This window comes from Lolium rigidum, chromosome 7 (genome assembly GCF_022539505.1).
Source record: "Lolium rigidum isolate FL_2022 chromosome 7, APGP_CSIRO_Lrig_0.1, whole genome shotgun sequence".
Taxonomy (NCBI): Eukaryota; Viridiplantae; Streptophyta; class Magnoliopsida; order Poales; family Poaceae; genus Lolium; species Lolium rigidum.
In genome coordinates, this window is record NC_061514.1 from 176,840,342 (window position 1) to 176,864,063 (window position 23,722).

The 23,722-nt window shown below is 43.7% G+C and overlaps 1 protein-coding gene across 1 annotated transcript; it reads left to right on the forward strand.

The window, feature by feature from the left end:
• Window positions 1-15,163: 15,163 nt before the first annotated feature.
• On the forward strand, window positions 15,164-15,757 carry LOC124675572 (GTPase activating protein 1-like). The gene is made up of 2 exons (XM_047211649.1): window positions 15,164-15,379; window positions 15,461-15,757. Exons 1-2 carry the CDS (start codon window positions 15,164-15,166, stop codon window positions 15,755-15,757), a joined length of 513 nt encoding a protein of 170 aa, XP_047067605.1.
• Window positions 15,758-23,722: the final 7,965 nt, after the last annotated feature.

Consider the following 23,722-nt stretch of genomic DNA (forward strand, 5'->3'; position numbering starts at 1 on the left):
GCCCCATTCATGAGCTCCCCAGTAATATTGTTATTAATAATTTTTATGCAAGGCTTTCAGGACAGTACAAGGACTATCTCAATTATAATAGTTTGTGACCAACTCAATTATAATGCCAAATCTATACTATTCCAACAATGGGGTGGGGTTGAGCCGATGACGCTTACACTAATATCATCGCGTGGACTAGGAGACCCATGGGTGAACCACTTGAGGGAGTCACTGCTACTCGGTATAACGGACTAGGAGGTGGGCTGCTCATTTGATCCATGCATACTATCGTTGCGAGGAACTAAGGGTGGAAGTCCTTGTACCAGACTTGATTTAGCCAAGGCACTTGCCACCGCCTTGTCCACTAACGCCTGAAAATGAGGATCACAAGAACCATCATTCATGTATCTTCGCCTCAACTTGGAACGCCTAGGCCTTCAGGAAAACTTTACTCCCAGGGATCCGCTTGCCCGACGAATCTCAGACCAGCATGAGTCACCTTCCTGCCAAAAGCTAGGTGGAGAGGATCTTCCAACCTCTTTCTATCGATGCCATTGTGGTAGCTTTCACATGGAAGGGACTCATAGTACTGTTTCTGCAGGTAATATAATTAAGGTTAACAACTTTAAATAGGTTGTAACATGCATGTAGAGCATATATAGGTTTTTTAAAGAGTTCAACGTTAATAGAGTGATGTTCTAACCAAGGGAATGTAAGCATTATCGCAGTATGTAGGATTAAAAGAATTGCACTTTACGTACAATATGTAGGTATATACATAATCACAAAAACTGGTATGAAAGCGTAGAACCAAACACAGTAGAAGAAATAACATTTATTCAAATGAACTAAAGAAATAAAAAAATTACCTATGTACCCGTTCGATAAAAAAATATGTACCAAAAATTTAGAGTAAGAGCATACCAGCTTATCGTGCATTCCACGAGAATTTCGTTTTGAAAGAACGCTCCCCCGTTGTTAGGTGAATCTGTGCGCGGGCCCTCATGAAGTCCTTTGTGGGACCTGGTGCAAGTATGATAAACGTGCAGATTTTCCAGCTTCTAATGCGGCGGCATCCTAATTCTCTCACAATTTACGATTCTTACCGTAACCACGACTGTCAAGGTTGTGGTTCATCATGATGTTCATCCGCATGTGCTTTCCCCATATACTCAACATCTCGAAATTCTAGGAAGAGTGAGATATAATGAACTGTTGTCAATCGTCTTCTAGTATATGAGGCCATCTCTTCTTTATAACAGTCCTAAACCCTAACCCTAACCCCCATATGCACAGGACTTTATTTTTTACTCTCTGCATTGCCTCTTCACCACCTTCAATGTTGAACTGGTATCGATCAAACAACTTGCTCAAAAGCGCTTCCCTCAATACCTCTTTCTCTTTAGCCCTAAAGTTCGTGCACATGATTTTCATGCCTTCACGAACAATGATGCATGCGGCGATGATGTACCCATTTGCAACCTTTACGGGACTAACAAGATCAGCTTAATTATCAACTCGGGTGACATGTTGGTTCTAGTTTCTCAACTTCTTTGGTCAGAGAGAGAGAGAGAGAGAGAGAGAGAGCCCTCATGAAGTCCTTTGTGGGACCTGGTGCAAGTATGATAAACGTGCAGATTTTCCAGCTTCTAATGCGGCGGCATCCTAATTCTCCCACAATTTACGATTCTTACCGTAACCACGACTGTCAAGGTTGTGGTTCATCATGATGTTCATCCGCATGTGCTTTCCCCATATACTCAACATCTCGAAATTCTAGGAAGAGTGAGATGTAATGAATTGTTGTCAATCGTCTTCTAGTATATGAGGCCATCTCTTCTTTATAACAGTCCTAAACCCTAACCCTAACCCCCATATGCACAGGACTTTATTTTTTACTCTCTGCATTGCCTCTTCACCACCTTCAATGTTGAACTGGTATCGATCAAACAACTTGCTCAAAAGCGCTTCCCTCAATACCTCTTGCTCTTTAGCCCTAAAGTTCGTGCACATGATTTTCATGCCTTCACGAACAATGATGCATGCGGCGATGATGTACCCATTTGCAACCTTTACGGGACTAACAAGATCAGCTTAATTATCAACTCGGGTGACATGTTGGGTCTAGTTTCTCAACTTCTTTGGTCAGAGAGAGAGAGAGAGAGAGAGAGAGAGAGAGAGAGAGAGAGAGAGAGAGAGAGAGAGAGAGAGAGAGAGAGAGAGCAGGGGGTGTGCGCCGGGTAGCAGAGGGAGCGCTGCTACGGTTTCGACCAAAGTGCGCGGGGTGGATTTGAGCAGGAAGGGCGCGGGGTGGATTTGAGCAGGAAGGGCGCGTGATGGATTTGGGAATGTAGGGCGTGGGATGGATTTGGGCACGGAATGGATTTGGCCAAGTCCCCGACGAATCCTCCTTTATATATACCTTAATTAGCAATGACGTGCAAGCATTTCAATTAACATTTTCCATTAAAAATGCCTATTTACGATTTCTAGATTCAAGACTAGATATATCCATTGTAAAAGTTGGATACTCCAATTGGCAATATTGTTGGTCATGACAAGATACACCTAGCTATGTACGAATTTGGGATTCATTGCCACAAACACTATATATGCCATATGTTCATGGTATTTGAAAGCCAACATATAAACATACATGGTAGCATTTTTGTGTGAATATTTTTTTCTAGCAAACTATCATTACAATAGTTTTTTATTTTTCATGGAAACTAATATGTATAAAAGGAACTTTGCGCACATTTTATTTTATCTTTGGATTTTTTGAATGTGTTTGGAAGTTTCCAAAATAGGATATAACTTGATGGCTTTGGTCATTCATATCAACGGTAAATTTTGAATATATATGTGGCAAGTCGATAAAATCCTAATAGCTAGCTAGGGTAGCTTAATTACTACAAGGGTTCATTGAAATTTTAAGGTCCAAAGTATAGCACAGTAATTGCAGTACAAATATTACCTACTTTTTGGATATCGATCGAATCTCATTTGGATGGAAAAAGGTAGTTACAACTCCATGGAAAGCCTCATATATACCATGGAATTTTACATAACATATGGACTACCTTCTGCTATGCTAAATTCTTTGTGTTGACATGTTTCATATAATTAGTTGTACCATTTGGGATTAATTATCATGAAATATACCATGGATGTGGTCATCCCTCTTGGTATCTCGCTTGAGTCCGGGACATATATAGATATGGATTTTAAATTTCTATGAATTTTTTTCTATCACACTATTAACTGTTACACAAAAGTTTTGTATTTTCCATGCAACTAGTTGGCACAAAAGGAAACTTTGCGTAGGGGTTTTTTTCTTGAATTATGGTCGGTATTTTTCAAAAACAAGGTCAAATTAACTTGGCAGCTTGGCCATTCATATCAAAATTAATGGATAAGATTTTGAAATATAGTGACTAACTAGTGCATAGAATCCTACTCTCAGGTTAACTTCCAAGGGTTCATTAAAAGTTCTAGGGCTAAGTATAGCACACTACCTGTGTAGTACAAAATTTGGCATACTTTTCGAAAAACGACCGAACCAGCTCATTTGAATGGAAAGGCTAGTTACAAATACATAGAAACTGACATTACCTAGGAATTTTACATAGCATATGGTCTTCCTTCTGCTAAGAAATTCTTGGCGTTGACATATGTTTTATATTAGTTAGTTGTATAATTTGAGATTCACTGTAATGAATATACCATGGATGTGGTCATCGCCTTGGTATTTGGCTTGAAAGCCAAGATAATTAGTAAGTCAGACATGGTAGCAATTTGTTGTGAAGATTTTTCTAACAAAACAGGGAATTCTTGGGAAATTGTTGCTATAAAAGGACACTTGGCAAAGTTTTTTTTTTCTTTCGTTTGAGTTTCTTTGGTACTTCTTTTAAACAGGGACAATTTATTTATATCAAAAAGGTTAAAATTTATAGCCTACAACATAGAATACTATAGTAGGGAGACTTTATTATAAGGGTTTGTAAATCCTTTTTTTTTCTTTTTTTGAGATGGGAACGTGTTGTAAAGCATTGCTAGTACCAACGACCTTATTAAATCTTGCCCGTCGCTGAGGACAACTCAGAACATGTCAGTGGTAGGTATGTTTATCACATCACCATCCGGCCGCTAGCCTCCCCGATGAGATGCTGGACATCATCATCTGCCTCCTTCCCACCAAGTGTGTGGTGCGGACAACCGTCCTCTCCTGTAGATGGCGCCACCTCTGGCGCTCCGCCCCCTCAACCTCATCGTCGACTGTAACCTCTGTCCACAGGAATGCACACACGCTTCCGCAATCTCGAAGATCCTCGCGGCACACCCTGGCCCCGCTAAATGCGTACACATCTATGGCTTCCGCTCCAAATCCAAGCTTGACACCAGGTTCGGTAAGTGGTTCCGATCAGGCGCCCTAAATGGCCTCCAGGACCTCACATTCCAATGTGGAAATTGCGGCGCTCGCTGTCGTGATCCGCGCTCTGCTTCGCGCCCACGCTGCGCGTAACTCACCTTTGGGACTGCTATTTCCCTGATATTCATGTCGATCCTGCTATATTCCCTGAATTAAAGCATCTCGAGCTCTACGATGTCCTCATCTCGGAGGCGGCTATCCAAAGCCTGATCGTTGGCTGTACTGCGCTCGAGGGCCTTGAGCTTCAGGGGATCCATGGGTTCATAACCCTCTGCATCGTCTCATCGAGTATTCGTACAATTGGTGTGTCTGGCTTGTTGGAGCACAAATCCCTTACGATTTTCCAGGAGCTGGTCATTCAGGATGCACCTTTCCTTGAGAGATTGATCATAGTTGGTCTAGCGGTTCTATCAAGAATCCGTGTTACCGAGCCACCGAAATTGTCAATTTTGGGGCACGTTTCCAACGAAAGATCCTACTTGTTATTGGAGACATAATAATTGAGGTGTCCAGTATTTTTCTTCATCTTTGCTTGAGAATTATCCTTTTCTTCATCTTGAAACCCATGTTTTTGTTACTTTTATTTATACATTTGTACTGTTGTCCTCCAGAGGATGATCCCCACCAGCTTGATATGGTCTCTGCGCACAATCAAGATCTTGGCTCTAAATTCTATTGGCCCTAATCTGAATGCAGTAGTTCGATTCCTTAGATGATTTCCTTACACTCAGAAGCTATACATCGAGGTGAATCTATTTTCTGTTAAATGTTAACCACTCTAGCAATACGCGTAGAGTTGCACAGATATGTTGTGAGCTTTGGAACACTGGAACAGTATATGGTACACAAACATCATTTTTGGGTAAGTTTTCCAAGTTTATTACAATGAAAAATTTAGTTTCCACACATGTCTTGTGACTATGTTGTTCAACAGTCCTCAATTCACACCTGATCCAACTCACCTGATGTTGATTTCATGCGAGCTATGGAGAAGTTACATTTTTGTTAGGCCACATATATACACTTAATTTTTTCTCTTATTTGCAGTCAGAAGTTGATATGGATATGAAAAATGAGCTGGAATATAATACGCTCTATCCCAGCGGATGTCTTGATCTCCATCTCACAGAAATTAGTTTTTTTTTGTTCTGCGTGCTAAAGTGCTCAAGGTTACGAGGTTTGTCATCATCTATAATCACAACAATAGATGGTGGGCTAATCAGCGCAGACAGCTACATGTGAAATACAAAGCTTCTAGAGAATTAAATTTTGAGTTAAGAAGTTTTTATGATGACGAGGGAGAGCTGTATGATTATACAAGTTTTACAAAATGCACACATGACTTGTCAGTGGCCAATTCCTTTGGTGGTTCATTATGAGCAGCTCTTGATCTGGAGAACAAAATGAATGATCTTCAGTTCTGAGCACACCCATTGTGATGTCTCAAGTCGTCTGAACAGTTATTATTTAGTTTCCCTATATGTTCTAAAGACGTGAACAATCTGTTTTATCATTTCGTTAATGTATATCGGACAGACTTGATGCACTTCTTATGAACATGGTCCATGCTTAATGCTTTTGTGATCTAAGTACAATGCGAATTTTCTGAAATTTTCTTGTTCATTTTAAATCTACAATATACATAATTGCAGTTTGTACTCTGTTTTGTTGTCATGATAATTGATCTCGATGCCTCTATTCAATTACGACATGGCGCTGGTCTTCAATTTATGGATCGTAGTGAGATCATATGTTGTGTTCTTAGCAAAGTGAAATTATACATGTATGCTTCAATGTCAGCTCGAATTTTGTTAAAATGTAGGAAATATTACAACAGAAAATTTGAATGAAATTTAAACTATATTAAACTCAATGATAACTAGAATCTAGTCCTCGTCGTCAGAGGGCATAGTTACGATGCCATCCTCGGCCGTAGACAACCGCAAGACCTCCTCGAGGCCTGGCGTGCCCTCTGTGTCGTTTGGGTGGCACGGTAGCAAGGGCAGCTCTGGGGGCTGCTTCGGTCCAATCGACGTTTTCAGATGCTCGTCAATCAAGGCCAGCTCCAAATCTTGCGCTGTCTCGCGAATGGCGGCCAAGAACCGTGTGGCGTGTAATCTGGTTCTCCGTCCTCCCTAGGTGGTATGTAGCATCATGGCAGCGGCAACTCTAGCTCCAGCGGCGGTGTCTGCTGGTTGATATCCACCTTGTCATCAAAGAAGTCGTCAGAGAGGTCGCTCCAATTGACGACATCCTTAGAATCCTCATCCATCAACAAGGCTAGAACCAGCGCTTGTGATGACTCGTTAATAGCGGCCAAGAACCTCGGCTTGTCGTCTGGGTCTCCTTCGCGAGGTGGGATGAGGTAGCCAGCCGACACTTGCTTTTGCTTAGGCAAAGGCAATACCGACGAGCCGGGCGGTGTTTCCGGCGCGTCCCTTCCGTTAGCTTCATAGTAGTAGGCAAGAACGGCTCCCACAGTTCGGCCGCTCCACCATCGACGTTACTTGATCTCGTTCTTCCCGAGCAGTGGACTAGGGCCAGTGAAGCGGTTCCACGCGGCGGGGTGCTCCTCGACGAACTTGTCATCCCACCACGGACTTTTGATTGCTTACCAAGGTTCCCGCTGCTCCTCTGGCGACATCATCGCCCAGCGTCGGTACACCTCGATGTCGTGGTCGCAGCTGGCCGGCGGCAGGTGTACGCCGCCAAGTCTCACCACCTAGCCGGTAGGCAGTCCGAAGATCGGTGGTGCGAGGATCCTGAGGTCAGCGAGCGAGCATGCCTCGTTAGTACGGAGATTGTAGCGGGCACCGCCTCCTACCCGGTGTCTAGATCCAGCCTCCTGGTCGTTCCACCGGATCGGCATGAAGGCATTGGCGTGGAGAAGCAGTGGAAAAGGGAGATAAGTGATCTGGCAAGGAGAGAAGCCCTGGCGCGGTATAAAATAAAGTGGAGGGGCGACAATGTAGGCATCTTTCTCATTCGACGATACTAAACATCACGACTAACCATCAGAGCCAAAACGACAAAAATTATGAAAGCTCATCAGCGTTCTATCGTCTAACCAGTGAAAACCAAGCAAACTAGGTATGTTTCTAGGTTTTGAAAAGAACAAACGACGGACGCTTCCTGCCACTTTGTCACTGCTTTGCCGTAGTCCCGTGACGCTCGGAAATAGTCCACTGTCAGCGCTTTTTTCAGGCCCCCATGTCTGGTCCGGAAGGAAGAGCCATCGATGAATTATTATTTTGTGTGTCACCGGTACACGTTGCGGAGACCGGTTCACGAGTTACCATTGACGATCTTTTGTTTGCCCGTCAGTGGTTTGCCTTACCACCGACGGAGTTTCATTTTTGCGCCATGCGAGCAGTTGCGGCTATAAGCCTTTTCTCAGTAGTGCTTGGTGGTACTAAGAAAATACTAGGTGCATTAAGAAAATCAATTTTTTTGTTTCTTATTCAGCAAAGTATTAAGAAAGTCCTTCAACGTTTCAATATGCTTGATGCTAAATCTGTTAGTACACGAATTGCTCCTCACTTCAAGTTGTTGCATTAATCTATTTGGTGACAGTTAAAGTGCCATATACCTTATCAAAGATCAAATATTCCATGAGAGGACAAAGCACATTGTTATCAAGTACCATTATGTTCGCAACTTTGTTGCACAAGGTAAACTGGAGGTATGCCAGATAACTACTCATGATAATTCTATTGATACGATAACAATGCCAGTTCATGTTGCCAAGTTCGAGATTTGCTCGACCTTGGTTGGTATAACTGTTTAGCCTTAGTGGTTGTTTTGCATCCAAAGTATTTCTTTTGTTTCTCAGGAGATTGCTATTATTCATGCTACATGATATAATTTGTCTCAAGGTGGAGTTTGTTATGTTCTAATACAAATTTATATAAAAGGTAGGCTCATTCTGACGAGCGGAGCAAGACCCATTCCAGGAAACTTGGGCCAAAGCCACCCCATGATGGCAAGGATGGCTTCAAGACCGTGGTGGCGCGTGCTGGTGGACGATAGGTTGGGTGGACCACTCCGAATTGTCTGGGATGGTGGGGTTAGGGGTCAGGTGAAATCCATGTTGGCTAGTGCGACACCGACATGGTGACGCCTGCGGGTGCCAGCATTCCTTCTTGAAGGGCGCCGGGTGGACCCCTACCTACTCCCATTCGCGTACCGGAGGAAACCCTAGGACTAGTCCGGGCAGCAGCGTCGTCGTTGTCGCTTCCTTGTTGAAGGTGTTGCTTGGTATGCGGCGTTTCGGTGTGCTACGAGCGTGGTGGGACTTATCTGGAGGGTGCAAGGGTTGCGAGACATCTTCGTTTTCATCGATAATGCCGGTGTCGACATTACTTTCTTTTTTTCTTTCTCAGTCTTATCTTTTCTTTTGGGCTTGCTTGTGTTTTGGTCCCAGCAGTCTTGTTGTATATTGTGGTTGCTATACTAATATAGCAGGGCGAAAGTCCATTTCGGGGAGGAAGCCACCCCGTGGTACAGATTATTATCTCTACATCTTGTAAGCCTCCAGCTAGAGCTTATCGCTTCATTGGAAAACACACGACATTGTGCAAACATTCCCGATATAGTAAAGTTTTACTGGGTGGCGCACTTTTTTTTTCATCTCTTTGTTGGAGAGGTTTTCCCACTTAAAATCTTGTGTCCCTTAAGGGTGGTTTGTACGTTCTTCCTTCATTTGCTAATCTCGTTTATAACATCATCTTTGCAGATGGTTGTGTTGCGCTTGTCTTTTGAGGCCTTAGCACGACGAAACACTACTACAATAAGCTTTGTCCACTTCATTGAGGGAGGGGGTGAGATAGTGGCGCATCAGCTGCGACATGCCTCCACATCTCTTCTATTTATATACTTGGCAGGATACAAGTACAAGGCACGTACGATACAAATACACATATTCGTGGGACCGATTCTTAACAGCATCTTCGGCTCGCTCTAGTGTTTTTTTTTTGACACGTTAGCTCGCTCTAGTGTTTAGTGATTGTAGTCGTATCTAGATGGATGAGTGCTCTATTTTCAAGTTTTATTACGTTTTAAGTTCTTTATACTGCGGATATGATTATTAATAGTTTGGTGTATCTTTTTCCTAAAACACTATTGTTCCCATGAAAGAACTAGTGTGCAGTTTGTATCATCTCGCAATGCTCCTTGGCCAACTCAGATTCACACATCAAAACGACTGACACAGGTAATTCTCGAAAGTTCCGAATTGCAAATGGATTATTTATGGCACTACGTGTTTAGTTTTTCTTAAAGAAAATCATGAAAAAGGGAACTAAAACCCAAAGGACGTAAGAAACATTGGTGTGAAACAATGATGGTTGCTGCCTAGCTTGATGCAACTTGAAAGCCGTGAAGACTTCATCTTAGCGAAAGAAACCTGGAAAATACGTCAGATTCTTCCATGCGGCCGTACTTTTACCATCTTTATATGTCTCTCAGTAGTCTCGCAGTATTTTATTTTTAAATGCTCGCGTGAAAATTATGTGCACTTAACTTTTATGTCAATCTCGATTAGTAATAAGCTTGGTTCCCTATTTACTAGTAGTCCTTCCTGCTTATTTTATGTTGTACATAATTTTTTATGCAAGTTAAACTGTGCAAAGTTTGACAAAAATATAGATAATAATACAAAGATCTACCATATCAAATGCATGTAATATAAAAATATATTTCATAATAATTCTAAAAATATGATTATTTTATTAAATATGTTTATATTTTTATCAATATAGATGATTAAACTTTACGAAGTTTGACTTTTAACCAAAACTTATATGCAACATGTTTTGGGCAGGAGGGAGTACAACTCATGAGATGTTCCATTATCTAAAAACGGAGAGAGATCCACCAATTTTCAAGTTTGAAAGGCCTGGCAATAAATTCGTAAGATGGATTGGGGTGAACCTCATAGTCATGAAAAATTTGGTAAATTATATTTTATAAAAAAGAAATTCAATTTAAATAAAGAGGTATCCAAGCTAAAGCAGACCTCAGAAATGAGAGCATAGAAAAAAGGTGGGCAGGCTAATTAAATGAAAGAATTTTGAAGCAAAATCTTGCTAATTCGACAAGGATTGTATGTACATCGGGCATGCTCTCTGGCCTTCCTTGCCACAATTCAAGGAATAAGAGCAGATCTACCGGCCTCTCGTTGGATAGAAAGCTCAAACTTAAAATTGCAAGCAGGATACCACACAGACTTCCTCAAGAAAAAGTTCACAACTGAAGATCGATATATAATTCCAAGAAAGATAATCAACTAATTCGGCACACAGCCGCCATACTAATAACCTAAACTAATCCTAGCTACGTACGTCTCCTACTGCTTGGGCGCCTCCTCGGCGGCGGGCTGCGGAACCGGTGGTTTGGTGTCTGCCTCCTTCTTCTTCATGGCATCCTCGACAGCTGCCCGCTGCGCCTCGTTCTTCTTGGCCGCCTCCTGAGCCAGCTTGACGGCTGCGAGCACAGATCATATTCATGGTGTCAATACACTGAAAAGAAAAACAGCAGTAGCAAGTTTTGACGGAAAAATTCGATCCATTGGGACGTACCTTCTGCTTTCCCGTCGGCGTTTTGTTGGTAATACCAGGCCCCGCCAGCGGCGGCTGACAAGGCGGCGGCGCCTACCGCGGCCTGGCGGCCTGAGAGGCGCGGCAGCTTCCCGAAGAAGGCTCGAATCGCCGACATTGTTTTCGATCGATCGAAGCTTTCGTGATCAGGTTGGTTTGTACGTCGCCGGGCGGTCTGATTGGTGTTGGAGGAAGGCCGTGCTGCGTGCCTCTTTATATGCGTGCCTGCCGACCGATCGAGCTTCTTCTCCAAGAAATAGACCGATCGATCTAATGGATCGGTGATAGACTCAAACTCCCAAGACATAGACCTTCCCAGTGTTCCTGTCTTGACCGACAAGTTCATCACGTTCCGGTTAACGGTCCATTTAATTTTGTATGCAAGGAGCACGGACACTTGTTGGAAATAATCGTCATCCGAAACGTCTCATCACAAACTCAAAATCGTCTTAAAACAGATATAGTAAACCATGGATATCCTCTAATAACTTTATATTTTCACACGAATTACTCATTTCGCGGAAAACGTTTTCTCCCTGCTCCTCTCTCTCCCAGGCGGCGGCGGCCAGATCCCATCTCCACCGGCGTGAGCTCTGGGCCCCTCTCCCTCCGCTTGCCGCTCCGGCGGCAGGAGGGGGAGGGGACCTCGTTCCTCCTCCGTTTTGTAGTTTGGGCTTGTCTGCTGTGGTGCGTCGTTGGGGTGGTGGGAGCGGCGCCCGGGCAAATAAATCTGCCTCAACTCCACTCCCACACCGGCGGCGACCTTCACGGCGGCGTCTCGGAGTTGTTGGCAACATGTGCTTGTCGATCTTTCAGGTCGGCAGCTTGGTCTTCTCGCCGTTCTTCGGATCCGGCGAGATCCGTTTCTCGACGTGTCACCGGCGTTTGTCGTTGTCCACGACGGCGCCGGGGGCCGGGCGAGGTGGTTCTTCTGGAGCGAATATGTTGGTCCGGAGGTGGTGGATATGCCGTTCTTCTCCGACTTCGTCGATGGGAGGCGGCGTATCTTGGTCCAAGACAGCACGGGGATGTCCCCCGGTCGACGTGCCACAGCGACATGTGCCTCGCTGCTTACGGCAGGCCCGTTCATCGACTCACAAAGCCTCGTTGGCGATGGTGCTCTTTTGGATCTTGCAATGGTGGAGGCTCGGCGTCTCTTCTTGCGTTCGTCTCGGCGGCGTTGGAATTGGACGGCGGCCGCTGGCTACGGTGGTTGCAGGAAACCCTAGGGATCGTTTTGTATTTCTCGATCTTTTAGGATTTTATCTGCAAATTCAGGATAATCATTTTATCCCGGTTTATCTTTTAGTTTCCACATGTGTTGCTCCATGTAACTTGATTTTCGATTAATGAAATATGTGGTTGCTCTCAAAAAAAAAGAATTACTCATTTCGCAGCATTTCATGTGGATTAAACTATTTAGTGAATTTTGGTCACTTTTTATTTACTCTTCTAAGGTCCTAATATGGGAGCTCCTATAGATCGCTTCTAGTGGGAGCGATGGGGGCTCCGCTCAAGGCAGCCTTCCTGGGCCGTTTCAATTGCAGCCCAATAAAGGTACTGTTTCTTTCTCTCTTTTTTGTTTCAGTGTTATTTTAAAAAATGTTTAAATGCAAAAAAGTTCATATTTGGAAAAAATTGAATTTAAAAATGTTCAAATTTTAAAAAATTAAATCTGAAAAATGTTCAAATTTTAAAATTGTTTAAATTTGAAAAATGTTCGAATTTTAAAAATGTTCAAATCTGAAAAATGTTAAAATTTTAAAATGTTCAAATATAAAAAAGTTTGTATTTTATAAATATTTGAATCTGAAAATGTTCGAATTTCAAAAATGTTCATATCTAAAAATTGTTCTAATACGAAAAATGTTCAAAATTCAAAATGTTCAATATTCAGAAAAGTTCAAAAATAAAAAATGTTCGGATTTAGAAAGTTCAAAAATTTTAAAATTCAATATTTTTAAAAAAAGTTCAAAAAATTGGTCAGAAAAATAGGATAAAGCCACGAAAAACCGAAAACTAGAAGAAAAACCAGAAAAAACCGCTTAAAACAGAAGAAAACCTGGGAAAAATAGACCCAGCCGCCGCTAATGGGCCGGCCCACCCAGTCCGCCGCTTCAGGCGGGAGCGAATCGCTCCCGCAATGAGCTCGCCTCCTAATATAGCGCTATAGTACACGCGTTTGGCTGAACAGAAAAATTGCCAACGAATTCTTTGCCATGGCTCCCGCCAACTTTGCCATGTGGCATTGAAAAAAAAAAGCTGCTATCACCATATACACTGCAAAATACAACGGTCTGGGATATGTTCACTCGAGGACTGAAATTTTAACAGCAACTTTATAAAATTTTCCAACATAATATATGGACGGGTGACAGCCTTTGGGTACACATGGCATACCACCTCGTGTTCTCCTTTTTTTGTCGCTGGAATCGGTTTGCTTCAACTTACCCAGAACTAGTAGAGAGACGTTTGTTCTGTGCACGGGAGGTCCCGTGCACGGATCGAGCCTTAATTTGCTTTGAGATTAGGATTTGAGGGAATCTTTGCATGTAAGCTGCCCACAATAGTACTCTTTCCCCAAGTTCCCCCATTGTTTAATATACTATATTGATTTAATTTCTTGTATTTAATTTAAAATAGTCATATTTGTTGGAATATATATCCGATTAATATTGCATTTGAATCTGCATATTTATTTCCATTATATCTTTCAAACAAGCCTAAAATGGGTTCATTTCGATAAAATACAAAAATTGAATTGAAACACATTGAAACATGATGATACACAATAAAACTCAATGATACAATGTTTAGAAATTATGTCTCCAAATTCGACTATAGGATAATTGTCAAATATATTCTAACTCTTATGAACCAATTTTGAAATAGCGTGAAACAAAATGTTTTAAATAAAAAATTTACCAAGTTACATCAAGTATCAATATGTTTCATTAAGTTTTAAAAGTTGATTTTCAAAAAATGTCAAAAACAATTTAATATTGGTCGCATTTTGAAGCTGCCTTCAATTGGAACCCAATATTCAAACAGATCATAAATTGAACTTTCATTTCAAAAACAACAGAGATTTTAAGTTTTTTTTTCACTATATGTAATAGTGTAAAGGTACAAGGAATCTGTCTCACACAAAAACTATAGAAAAAGAGGTGAGAGAAGGTGGGCCAATGCACGGGATGTTCCGTGCGCGGGAGAGTTGCATTTCACTCAGAACTAGCCTAGACGAAGCGGTGAGACGTTTTCTTGGTTGGTTTGGTACAGGTTAGACAAACCAATTCGGGCATAAAAAAACGAGAAAGTGCATAGCTTTTGAAATAGCATAGAGGGGGGTATGTGTAAACAAAACTATGAATAAAACTACGACTTGGCACGCTATGTGTAATTGACGATTAGGTCCCACCTAGCACTGGCATATTGCTCACAGTATCTTAAGGGAGTGACTAATTTTCAGCTGATTGAGAATTACTAACTTAATTCTCAGTAATGTTACGTCATTGAATCCTAGTTAGAACTAATAACTTAACCATGAAGCAATTCAATGATTCACGGCTTTTTACTTCGTCACATGTCATGTGTAAGTAGTAAAATTTCAGTTGTAACTCATAACTTGCATGAATCATGTTGCAATCCAATGCTCTAAGAGTCGAGTACGAAGTAAGCTAACTCTCGATCGATCGAGAATTAGTAAAACCAATATCTTAAGAGGGGTAAAGAATTAGCAAAATCTTAATATAATTTAATATGGTCCCAATACTTGGCTCGTGCGTGCACTTTGACTTTGGTCAGTCACCTCAAATACATGTACGCGTGGTCATAAAGTATACTAGAATGGCAGTTGACCACATTTTCTAGTGAGGAAATGTCAAGTGAGGAGACTCGGGGGAGCGTCCTAAAATAGCAGAGTGCAATAGTAAGACATATAAAATTACTGAAAATGTCGAGTGCCACAAAACACGGCGAGCGAATCAATGAACCTGTGGCCGGCCGGCCATGTCTACCTTCCTCTTCACTACCACCAGTACGTTACTCCTCCCTAATCCTTTCTTGGCACCAGCGAGACCTTAACGAAAATTAACGTACACCCATTCGAAGATCAAATCAACAAGAACACCAGCAGGAAACCGAGATGACGTCGGAGGCGGTGCCGCCCGGTGTGCTGAGCGTGCGGCTGCTGCGAGGCATCAACCTCGTGAAGCGTGACGCCGACGGCAGCGACCCCTACGTCGTGGTCCACCTCGAGAACCAGAACCTGAAGACGAGCGTGATAAAGAACACGGTGAACCCCGTCTGGAACGAGGAGCTCACCCTCGCCGTCACCAATCCGGCGACGCCGATCAAGATAGTAAGTTGGATTCTTACAGATCGATGTTTCCGACACCTGCAATCTGAATGTAATTTACTCAGCCATGGATCTCATATGCAGGAGGTGTTCGACAAAGACAAGCTCAGCAAGGACGACCCAATGGGGGACGCGCAGGTGGACCTGGAGCCGCTGGTGCAGATGGCGAGGATGGACCTGGAGGACATCCATAGCGGCACCGTGGTGCGCACCGTGCGGCCTCACCGCGGCGGCACCTCCTCCGTCTGCTGCCTGGCGGACGAGAGCAACATCGTGTGGGAGGAAGGGCAGGTGGTGCAGGACGCGCTCATCAAGCTCAGGAACGTCGCCACCGGCATCATCCACCTCCAGCTCCGATGGGTCAAAATACCAGCCTTGTGAATGATCGATCCTTATGATGACGCTAGCTGAGTCATCGCCGTGTTTGATTCGCGTTAAATGATTTTTGCAACTTCGCGCGTGCGTGTTAATTATATTCCTGTTTTCATCGGGCTTATGTGTATGATTTATGCATGTGATTTGATTGATTCATAGCAATACTCCGCTCCTGTTATCCTAGCTTTTGACGAAATTTTACTGAAATTAAAAATGATTCGTGTTCAAAAACCTGTGTGAATGTTTGGAATGACTGGAAATAAGACATGCCAAATTGTACATGATTCGTGTTCAAAAACCTGCGTGAATGTTTGGAATGACTGGAAACAAGACATGCCAAATTGTACATGATTCCATTCAACGTTGCATCCTATATAGATGCAAGTCGTGGTGAATCTAGCCCATTTTACTAGGGTGAGGCAATACTTACTTTGGCTACATTTTTTTGTTTTTCTATAAAAGACATATGGGCTGGGCCAAAATCTTAGGATGCGGCCCAACCATTCCATCCTGCTAGCTCCGCCACTGGATGCAAGTGTGTCACCCTATGTCCTCTTTAGTTAAATATAAATAAACTAACATTTTTAATTGCAATTAAAAAATGTTTGTTCATTTTCTAACTAAGAAGGGTAGATGATATCTTATTGTTGAAGCACTTGAATATGTATTACAAGCTTTCTTCCCCTTGATCCGATACCTAAACCCAACAACCATGCAAACAGTGGTGCAACTAGAGCATCTGGAACCCCGGTGCTTAAGGGATACCTCAACAAATAAAAAAGATTTCTAGGGGTGCATAAGTGGTGTAAAAAATGCTATTTAACAAAGGATTTTGTTTTGTACGGGCCCTGTGCACCCCCATGGCCAAGGGTAAATCCGTCACTGCGTGCGAGGGCTAGAGAGAGGTCAAACTATGTAGATGGAAGCTAGTATTTCCACCCCTGTTCTTTTTTATTCTGTACATTGGCTCCAACGCAATGTTATCTAATACTCAGTAGTAGGAAAAAAGCCTATAGGTAGAATCTTACTACCGGTGTACTTTGCGTACTTTCAGAGCTATATTCAAGCGGCCGGGTACCACTATTCTTATGCGCCACTAGTATATTCTTACTGGTGGCGTACTGAGAGAGTGGTACACCACCAGCAAGAGTGACCATGGGTTACCCTGGTACAGCCACCTACCGGTGGCATACCAATTTCTCGGTACGCCACCATCTCCTACTATTGGTGTACTGAATAGTAGCTAGAATCTTACTAATGGAGCACCAAAATAGTTATTGGATTGCATTATTTTTCATGAACTTCTATTCACCTCCTCCCCCCTCTAGTTTTCATAATTTGATCTTCCACCATGGTGCGCCACTTTTGCCTGACAGTGATTCCGATGCTAGGTATTTTTATATTTGAAAAATAGGTTAGACATATTTTTTCCTTGAATTAACTGGAGCTTTCATGTAAGTCAAAATTACAAAATCAGGTTTTCTGCATTTGAATATGTTAGAGTATATTTGGTAGTTATAGATTACACGGGGTTGTATTAGGATTGTTTCCATATTCTCCCTAGGAGGTTTCTTAGTTTCCAAGTCTTGTACTCTATATATACTCGCCCATGAGGTGCAATACAACATCCATCATATTCCGCATATCCTCCTCTATCCTTCTACAGAATATTAGATAAATTAAAAGTAAATGGGACTTTGCTAAAAATCCCAATAATAAAAAAACATTAAAGGAAACATTATAACCACGGAAGCAAGAGAAACGACATAATAAACTCTGAAAGGCATAGTCCATAGATATGTTTTGGACATGTCAAAGACCTCATCGCCACCTCCACAATGGTTAATGATGTCAAGTTCTTCACCAACATTGCCTATGACACATCAATCACGATAGTCACATTAGGTTTTTTTGTAAATGGTATCCTAGACAGTGGAGCTCGCCGCAGGGAGGCTCCGGTGGCCAAGAAGGCTGAGGCCCTTGCCTGCCAGTCGATGGGCATCATCAGCAACAGGCAGGTCATCATGGAGCATGCGCTGGATGAATTCGCTCGATGTTTCAAGGGGCAGGAGTCCCTGACGAGGTGGTTCCTCGGCAATGCCCATCATGAGGGGCTTGAGTTTTAGAGAAAGGCGACGACGGAAGTTCCAGGAGCGAGGCGGTACACGACGTACCCAGGTTCACGTCCCCGCGGTGGAGGATCGCTACGTCCTGCTAGCAATCCAGTATATGAAAATATGGGTACAGGGGGCCGCCATAGGCGGAGTTGTTGGATCTAGTCCAGTTCTAATCCGCGGGTTGCAGTGTCTAGGCGTGTCACCTCTATGATTTGTGTTTCTGATTATGCGTGTCCCTAAGGGGTGCCCCTGCCTGGCTTTATATATCAGCCAAGCTAGGGTTTACAAGAGTCCTAGTAGGATTCGTGTTGGAGTCTTCTTTCCTTGTAGTCCAAGTTGAGGCGCGTGCAGGTCAAGCTCGTCGAGTCCTTGTGCTGGTCCAGCTTCATAGTTTGCACCGGGTATGGCAATGTCGAGTACCGAAGGGTTATGCCCACGTCGGTAGCCCCGAGTGTCCGGCCGAAGTGAAGCTTCGGGCAGAGACTAAAGTTGTCTTCGCCGAATGTCTTGATCATCTGTTGAATCTTGTGCTTGATGTAGTGTCGAAGTTGCTTTACGTCGGGTGCGCGAGCGCTCCCGATGGGAGTAGCCCCGAGTCTATGGGCGGGTGCTTGCAGCCACGCATAGACTCAAGTTGTACTACTCGAAGATCTTGATTGTTGATGCCGACGTCTTCAACTTTATTCTTCTTTGTTGGCGAGGTTGCCATATTTTTCTCGGGTGCGCGACCAGCGCTCCCGATGGGAGTAGCCCCCGAGCCTGTAAATAAATATGAAATAGTTATGTACAGGGTGTAAAAATGCTGAGTCAAATACCGTACATGTCCTCGAGTTCCGAGAACATGATGTCGATGACTCTGATGATGTCATTGATAGAGGAGTTGATGATTTGGATGATGGCTCTGAGGAGCCAATGATTTGGATGATGGCCCAGAGGAGCCGATGATTTGGATGATGGCCCAGAGGAGCCGATGATTCGGATGATAGCCCAGAGGAGCCGATGATTCGGATGATGGCCCAGAGGAGCCGATGATTCGGATGATAGCCCAGAGGAGCCGATGATTCGGATGATGGCCCAGAGGAGCCGATGATTCGGATGATATCCTGGAGGAGTCGATAATTTTATCGGGTGCGCGTCCAGCGCTCCCGATGGAAGTAGCCCCCGAGTCTGGGCACTGATGCTTGCAACCATGAGTAGACTCAAGTCGAGCAACTCGATGTTTATAGTTTTCTTCAGGTGCCGTTGACACATTGTTGTATATTTCAAGGGGCAATCCTCAATGCACCTTGAGCATCGTTGATGCCATTGTTTGTAAGTTTTTCGGTAGGTACATATATATGCACTTTTACCGTGTCAATGCCGTTGGCAAATTTTGAAGGAGCAAATCTTAATTGCCCGTTTAAGCGTATGTGTATTCGTTGGTCAGCAAATTGTTTGAGTGATCAGCTCGTGTTGCGGGTCTTGCTAAACCCGTTGTATGTGCAACTTTGCTTTCAACCGATGTATGTCCTGACAGCAGCTCCCGACTGTATCGGAAGCACTAACTCTGCCGATGAGCCCGTTGTTCTTTGATATTTCCATAAGTAAAATATCGAACGTGGGTTGTTTTATATGTATTTCCAGACTCTTGCTATATACGGCGCTCATAGAGGCATCTGTAGCAGAGGGAAAGGTCAGCGTCCTTGTTTATTTCATGATCCTTGCTATTTGCGGCACTCTTTGAGGCATCTATAGCGAAGGAAAAGAGCAAGGTCCCCGTTGTTTCATGATCCTTGCTATCTGCGGCGCTCTCTGAGGCATCTATAGCAAAGGAAAAGAGCAAGATCTTCGTTGTTTCATGATCCTTATTATCTGCGGCACTCTTTGAGGCATCTATAGCAAAGGAAAAGAGCAAGGTCCCCGTTGCTTCATGATCCTTGCTATTTGCGGCACTCTTTGAGGCATCTATAGCAAAGGAAAAGAGCAAGGTCCTCGTTGCTTCATGATCCTTGCTATTTGCGGCACTCTTTGAAGCATCTATAGCAAAGGAAAAGAGCAATGTCCCCATTGATTATGCATCATAGCACTCGTAGTTTCAGAGGCTTTTTTTAGAATGCAATCTCTGGGCGTATTTTCCATCGCACCGATGTTCGTTGAAATATACGAACAAGGTTCCGGACGATGTAGTTCGGGTGTCCCGAATTACTGCAATTCTTCAAAACTTGAGTCTTCATATCTTCTTGGGTTCCAGCGAACCGGCGCTCCCGATGGGAGTAACCGCAATAGCTCGAAGATATTCCAGGAGCCCCCGAGTAATTCCAGCGCTCCCGATGGGATCGCATCGGGTCGATATTAAATAAAATGATATCCATTTAATATTCCAGATGATGAATCCACCAACCCGAGAGTGTATCGGGAGAAGATATATCCAGAGCCGAAGAAGATAAGTCCATCGAGTAATCATAGATGATGGAGAAAATAAATCCACTGATTCAGGGAAAATAAATCCACCAAGTAATCGAGAGTACTGGAAGTAACGATATAATGGCGCCTCCCCAATCATCGGTGTGGCGAAAGAAAGAGGAACACTTAGTTCTGCAGGCGTAGTCGAAATAGTTGCACGGCCAAAGATAGTCCGTGTGGTGGGCGCAGCCGAAATAATTGCGCCATCCAAGATAATTCACGCAGCGGGCGCAGCCGAGATAATTGCACCATCCAAGATAATTCATGCCGGCGGGTGCAGCCGAAATAATCCCGCCATCCAAGATAATTCAAGCCAGCGGGCGCAGCCGAAATAATCCCGCCATCCAAGATAGTCCATGCGGGCGCCAGGGAAACGTGGTCGATGAAGAGGACACAGTCGAAGTAGCGGACCCGCGACAGGTGAGCACCCCCGAATATATTTAATCCGTAATGTCGGGTCTACGGCACGCAAGCCCCTGAGTACGGCAAATGCGCGATAGCGGGCGGTCGACCGAACAGAATAATCGAAGCTTTGCTTCAATCTGCAGTTATGTCACGACGCAAAAACCTAGTACGAGCCAAAGAATATTTGGTGAAATAAACTTGCAAATAGTACTTAATTGAAAATATAGCACCTGATGTTTTTATACCGGATGGTCAGATGATCACTTGTCGCCGGAGGGTTTGAAGCTCGATCAGTGATGGCGCCGGAGTCCGTCGATGATGAAGCAGCAATTATATGACTCATTTTCCTCGTGATACCAAGATAGGCTGATTGATCCGATCAAGTTGAAGTATCCGGCCAATGTTGATGGCGCAATGTTGAGTCTACAGCGGTGGCGTGCCAGCCAGATGTATATGCTTTTCTTCCTTTATTTTCTTTGCCTAGCGAAATCGATTGGCTTTTGCCAAGCTCCTAATTATTTCCTTAGAGGGTACAACCAAGAATTGGCTTCCCAGCCTTCACGTGGATGTATCCGGCTAGGCAGCATCCGGTGCTGGTTTGTCTTGCCCAGCATCCAGATGCTAATTTGTCCTACCCAGCATCTGGGTGCTGTTTCGGCGAATTCAGCACCTGACCATGAAAAAGGTAGGTTACATGTAAGAGAAAAGGCAGAAGAGAGCATCACTTGGCGAATTGCTCATCCTCTTCCGCTTTCATGGGCCAGGTCAACCCGCTATCACTCATTATCTTCGTCTTCCATGAATACATGGAGATACATAGAAATCCAGAAATGTGAAAAAACATTGGGAAAAAACAACCATGTGCTGGATCACCCCACTAAGGTCTGCATCGACTTAAACTTGAAACAACTCAGGTAACAACAAAACCTTAGGTCCTTGAAATAAAGAACAAAAATACCTACGACAACAAAGTTAGATTCAGAGGTCCCATGAGCATACAACATATAGCAAACCTGCATCAACTTTGATAGACAGGAAAATCCAAGTTTCGTGCAACAAACAGAAATATTTGGAAAACAAACAACGTTGCATATCCTCTAAAACCCCATGTGCGACTACAATAGATGCAGCTCCAACTACATTAGTTCAGGGTCCAGCTGCAGTAGAGTCTGGCGTGGTGACGGCTAGATGTCCAATGTTAATTGTTCTTGCCTGAAAAATATATACCAAAGAGAAGAAATATCATTTTGCTGATCGCCTTATCATACAACTGAAAAGGGATTGTCTAAAGCAAACTTAAGAAAAATTATGGGGCCTTCATGAACAACTGAAATCCTAGTTCGAATATATACACGAAACAACTTAATAAGAGACGTTAAGTAGCTTTTCCAATTAATATCATCATTCAAATCATGAAGGTGTTGTCTGTATAGACAAAAAAGCAGGTAGATGATTGAACACAACTTAGCTATCTAGAAAGAGCAACTTATCTCATAAGTATAATTCATCAAGGCATATGGTTGTAACTCAAATTTAAGATGTTTCTAAACATCATAAAAGGTCGAACCAACAAGCTTACTATGAAAAAGGTAACTTAGTAAAATTCAATAAACAACTTAAGCAAGTTCAACAAAACAACTCTTAGAAATCAGTATGCAACTTAGAAGATAAAAATACGAACTAAAAATACACTGACAATTATTAAACCATAGGATAAAACACAAACTAAAAGAGTATTAACAACAAAAACAACTTAGTTAGAATCTGTGCACAACTTAAGCATGTTGAACAAAACAACTTAATGAAATCCAGTATACTACTTACTAAAAGGAAAACATTTCAAAACATTCGGAGGATCCTACGCTGGTGTCCTCCGGCTCCAGCGCTCGCCACGTGTCCCTCCGAATGGTAAACATCGAAGAGGTGAGGCCCACCACATTTAGACTTATATTTATCCCGATCTTCTCCTCCACTGGTTTCTTTTCCCCTTCCTCCCATGGCTCTCTCCTCCATGCACAGCTAGGTACTCCATGGCCATGGAGAGATCGGCAACCGTCCCATACCCTCCTATTACGCTCCCTCTATCTCCCTCCAGAAACCTTGCGAGCATGGAGGCCGGCGGAGCTGCAACCAGCGGCCGACGGTGCTACAATCAACTACCGGTGGACCTGCAACCATCAGGCGATGGTGCTGCAATCGCTTGCTGGCGGAGCTACAAGCAGCAGGCGCAGTGTTGCAATCGCTTGCTGGCCGATCTACAAGCAGCAGGCACAGTGCTGCAATCGCCTGCTGGCGGATCTACAAGCAGCAGGCGCAGTGCTGCAATCGCCTGCCAGCGAGTAAGGGTGGCGGTTTGGCGGCGGAGCTCCAAGCAACGAGCGGCAGTGCTACAACGCAGGAGCTGCAAGTGCCCGTTGCCAGAGCTGGAAGTGAGAGGCGGGGTGATGCTACGAAGGGGGTCTTTCCGGCGACGGCCATGGTTCTCAAAGGAGAGGGTCCGAGGCCAACACATAGATTTTTTCGTATGAAGCTTTTTTGGGGGGTCTAATGCTACGAAGAGGCCGCCGCTGCTGCAAGCCGAAGGCGGAGCTTCCTTTGCCAGTGACTACTATGACGAGCAAGACATCAACTCCAGCTTTGTTCCACGGCGGGGAGGAGAGCAGCGGGGAGCGGATGCAGGTGCTGGAATCGGGTTTTTTTTTTTGTATTTTCGTGAAGATGATGCCGTGCAAATGGGAGCGCGCACTTGGTCATACGACCAATCAACAACAAATCGTGACCATAGATGCCCAATGATCCGACGGCAGGGGACCCAGAGGTTCAGGAGTTCCGAGCCTCCGGAGGATCCTCAGCGCGAACATAGGATAAAACTAACTAATGCATATTGAGTAAGTTGATAACAACTTGGTAAGGTGACAAGAAGAACATAGTTGGATCACTATGTAGACTCAAAACATTGGTGCCGGTTCTAATGAACACAGTGGCAGGGGCACACAGCAACATGGGC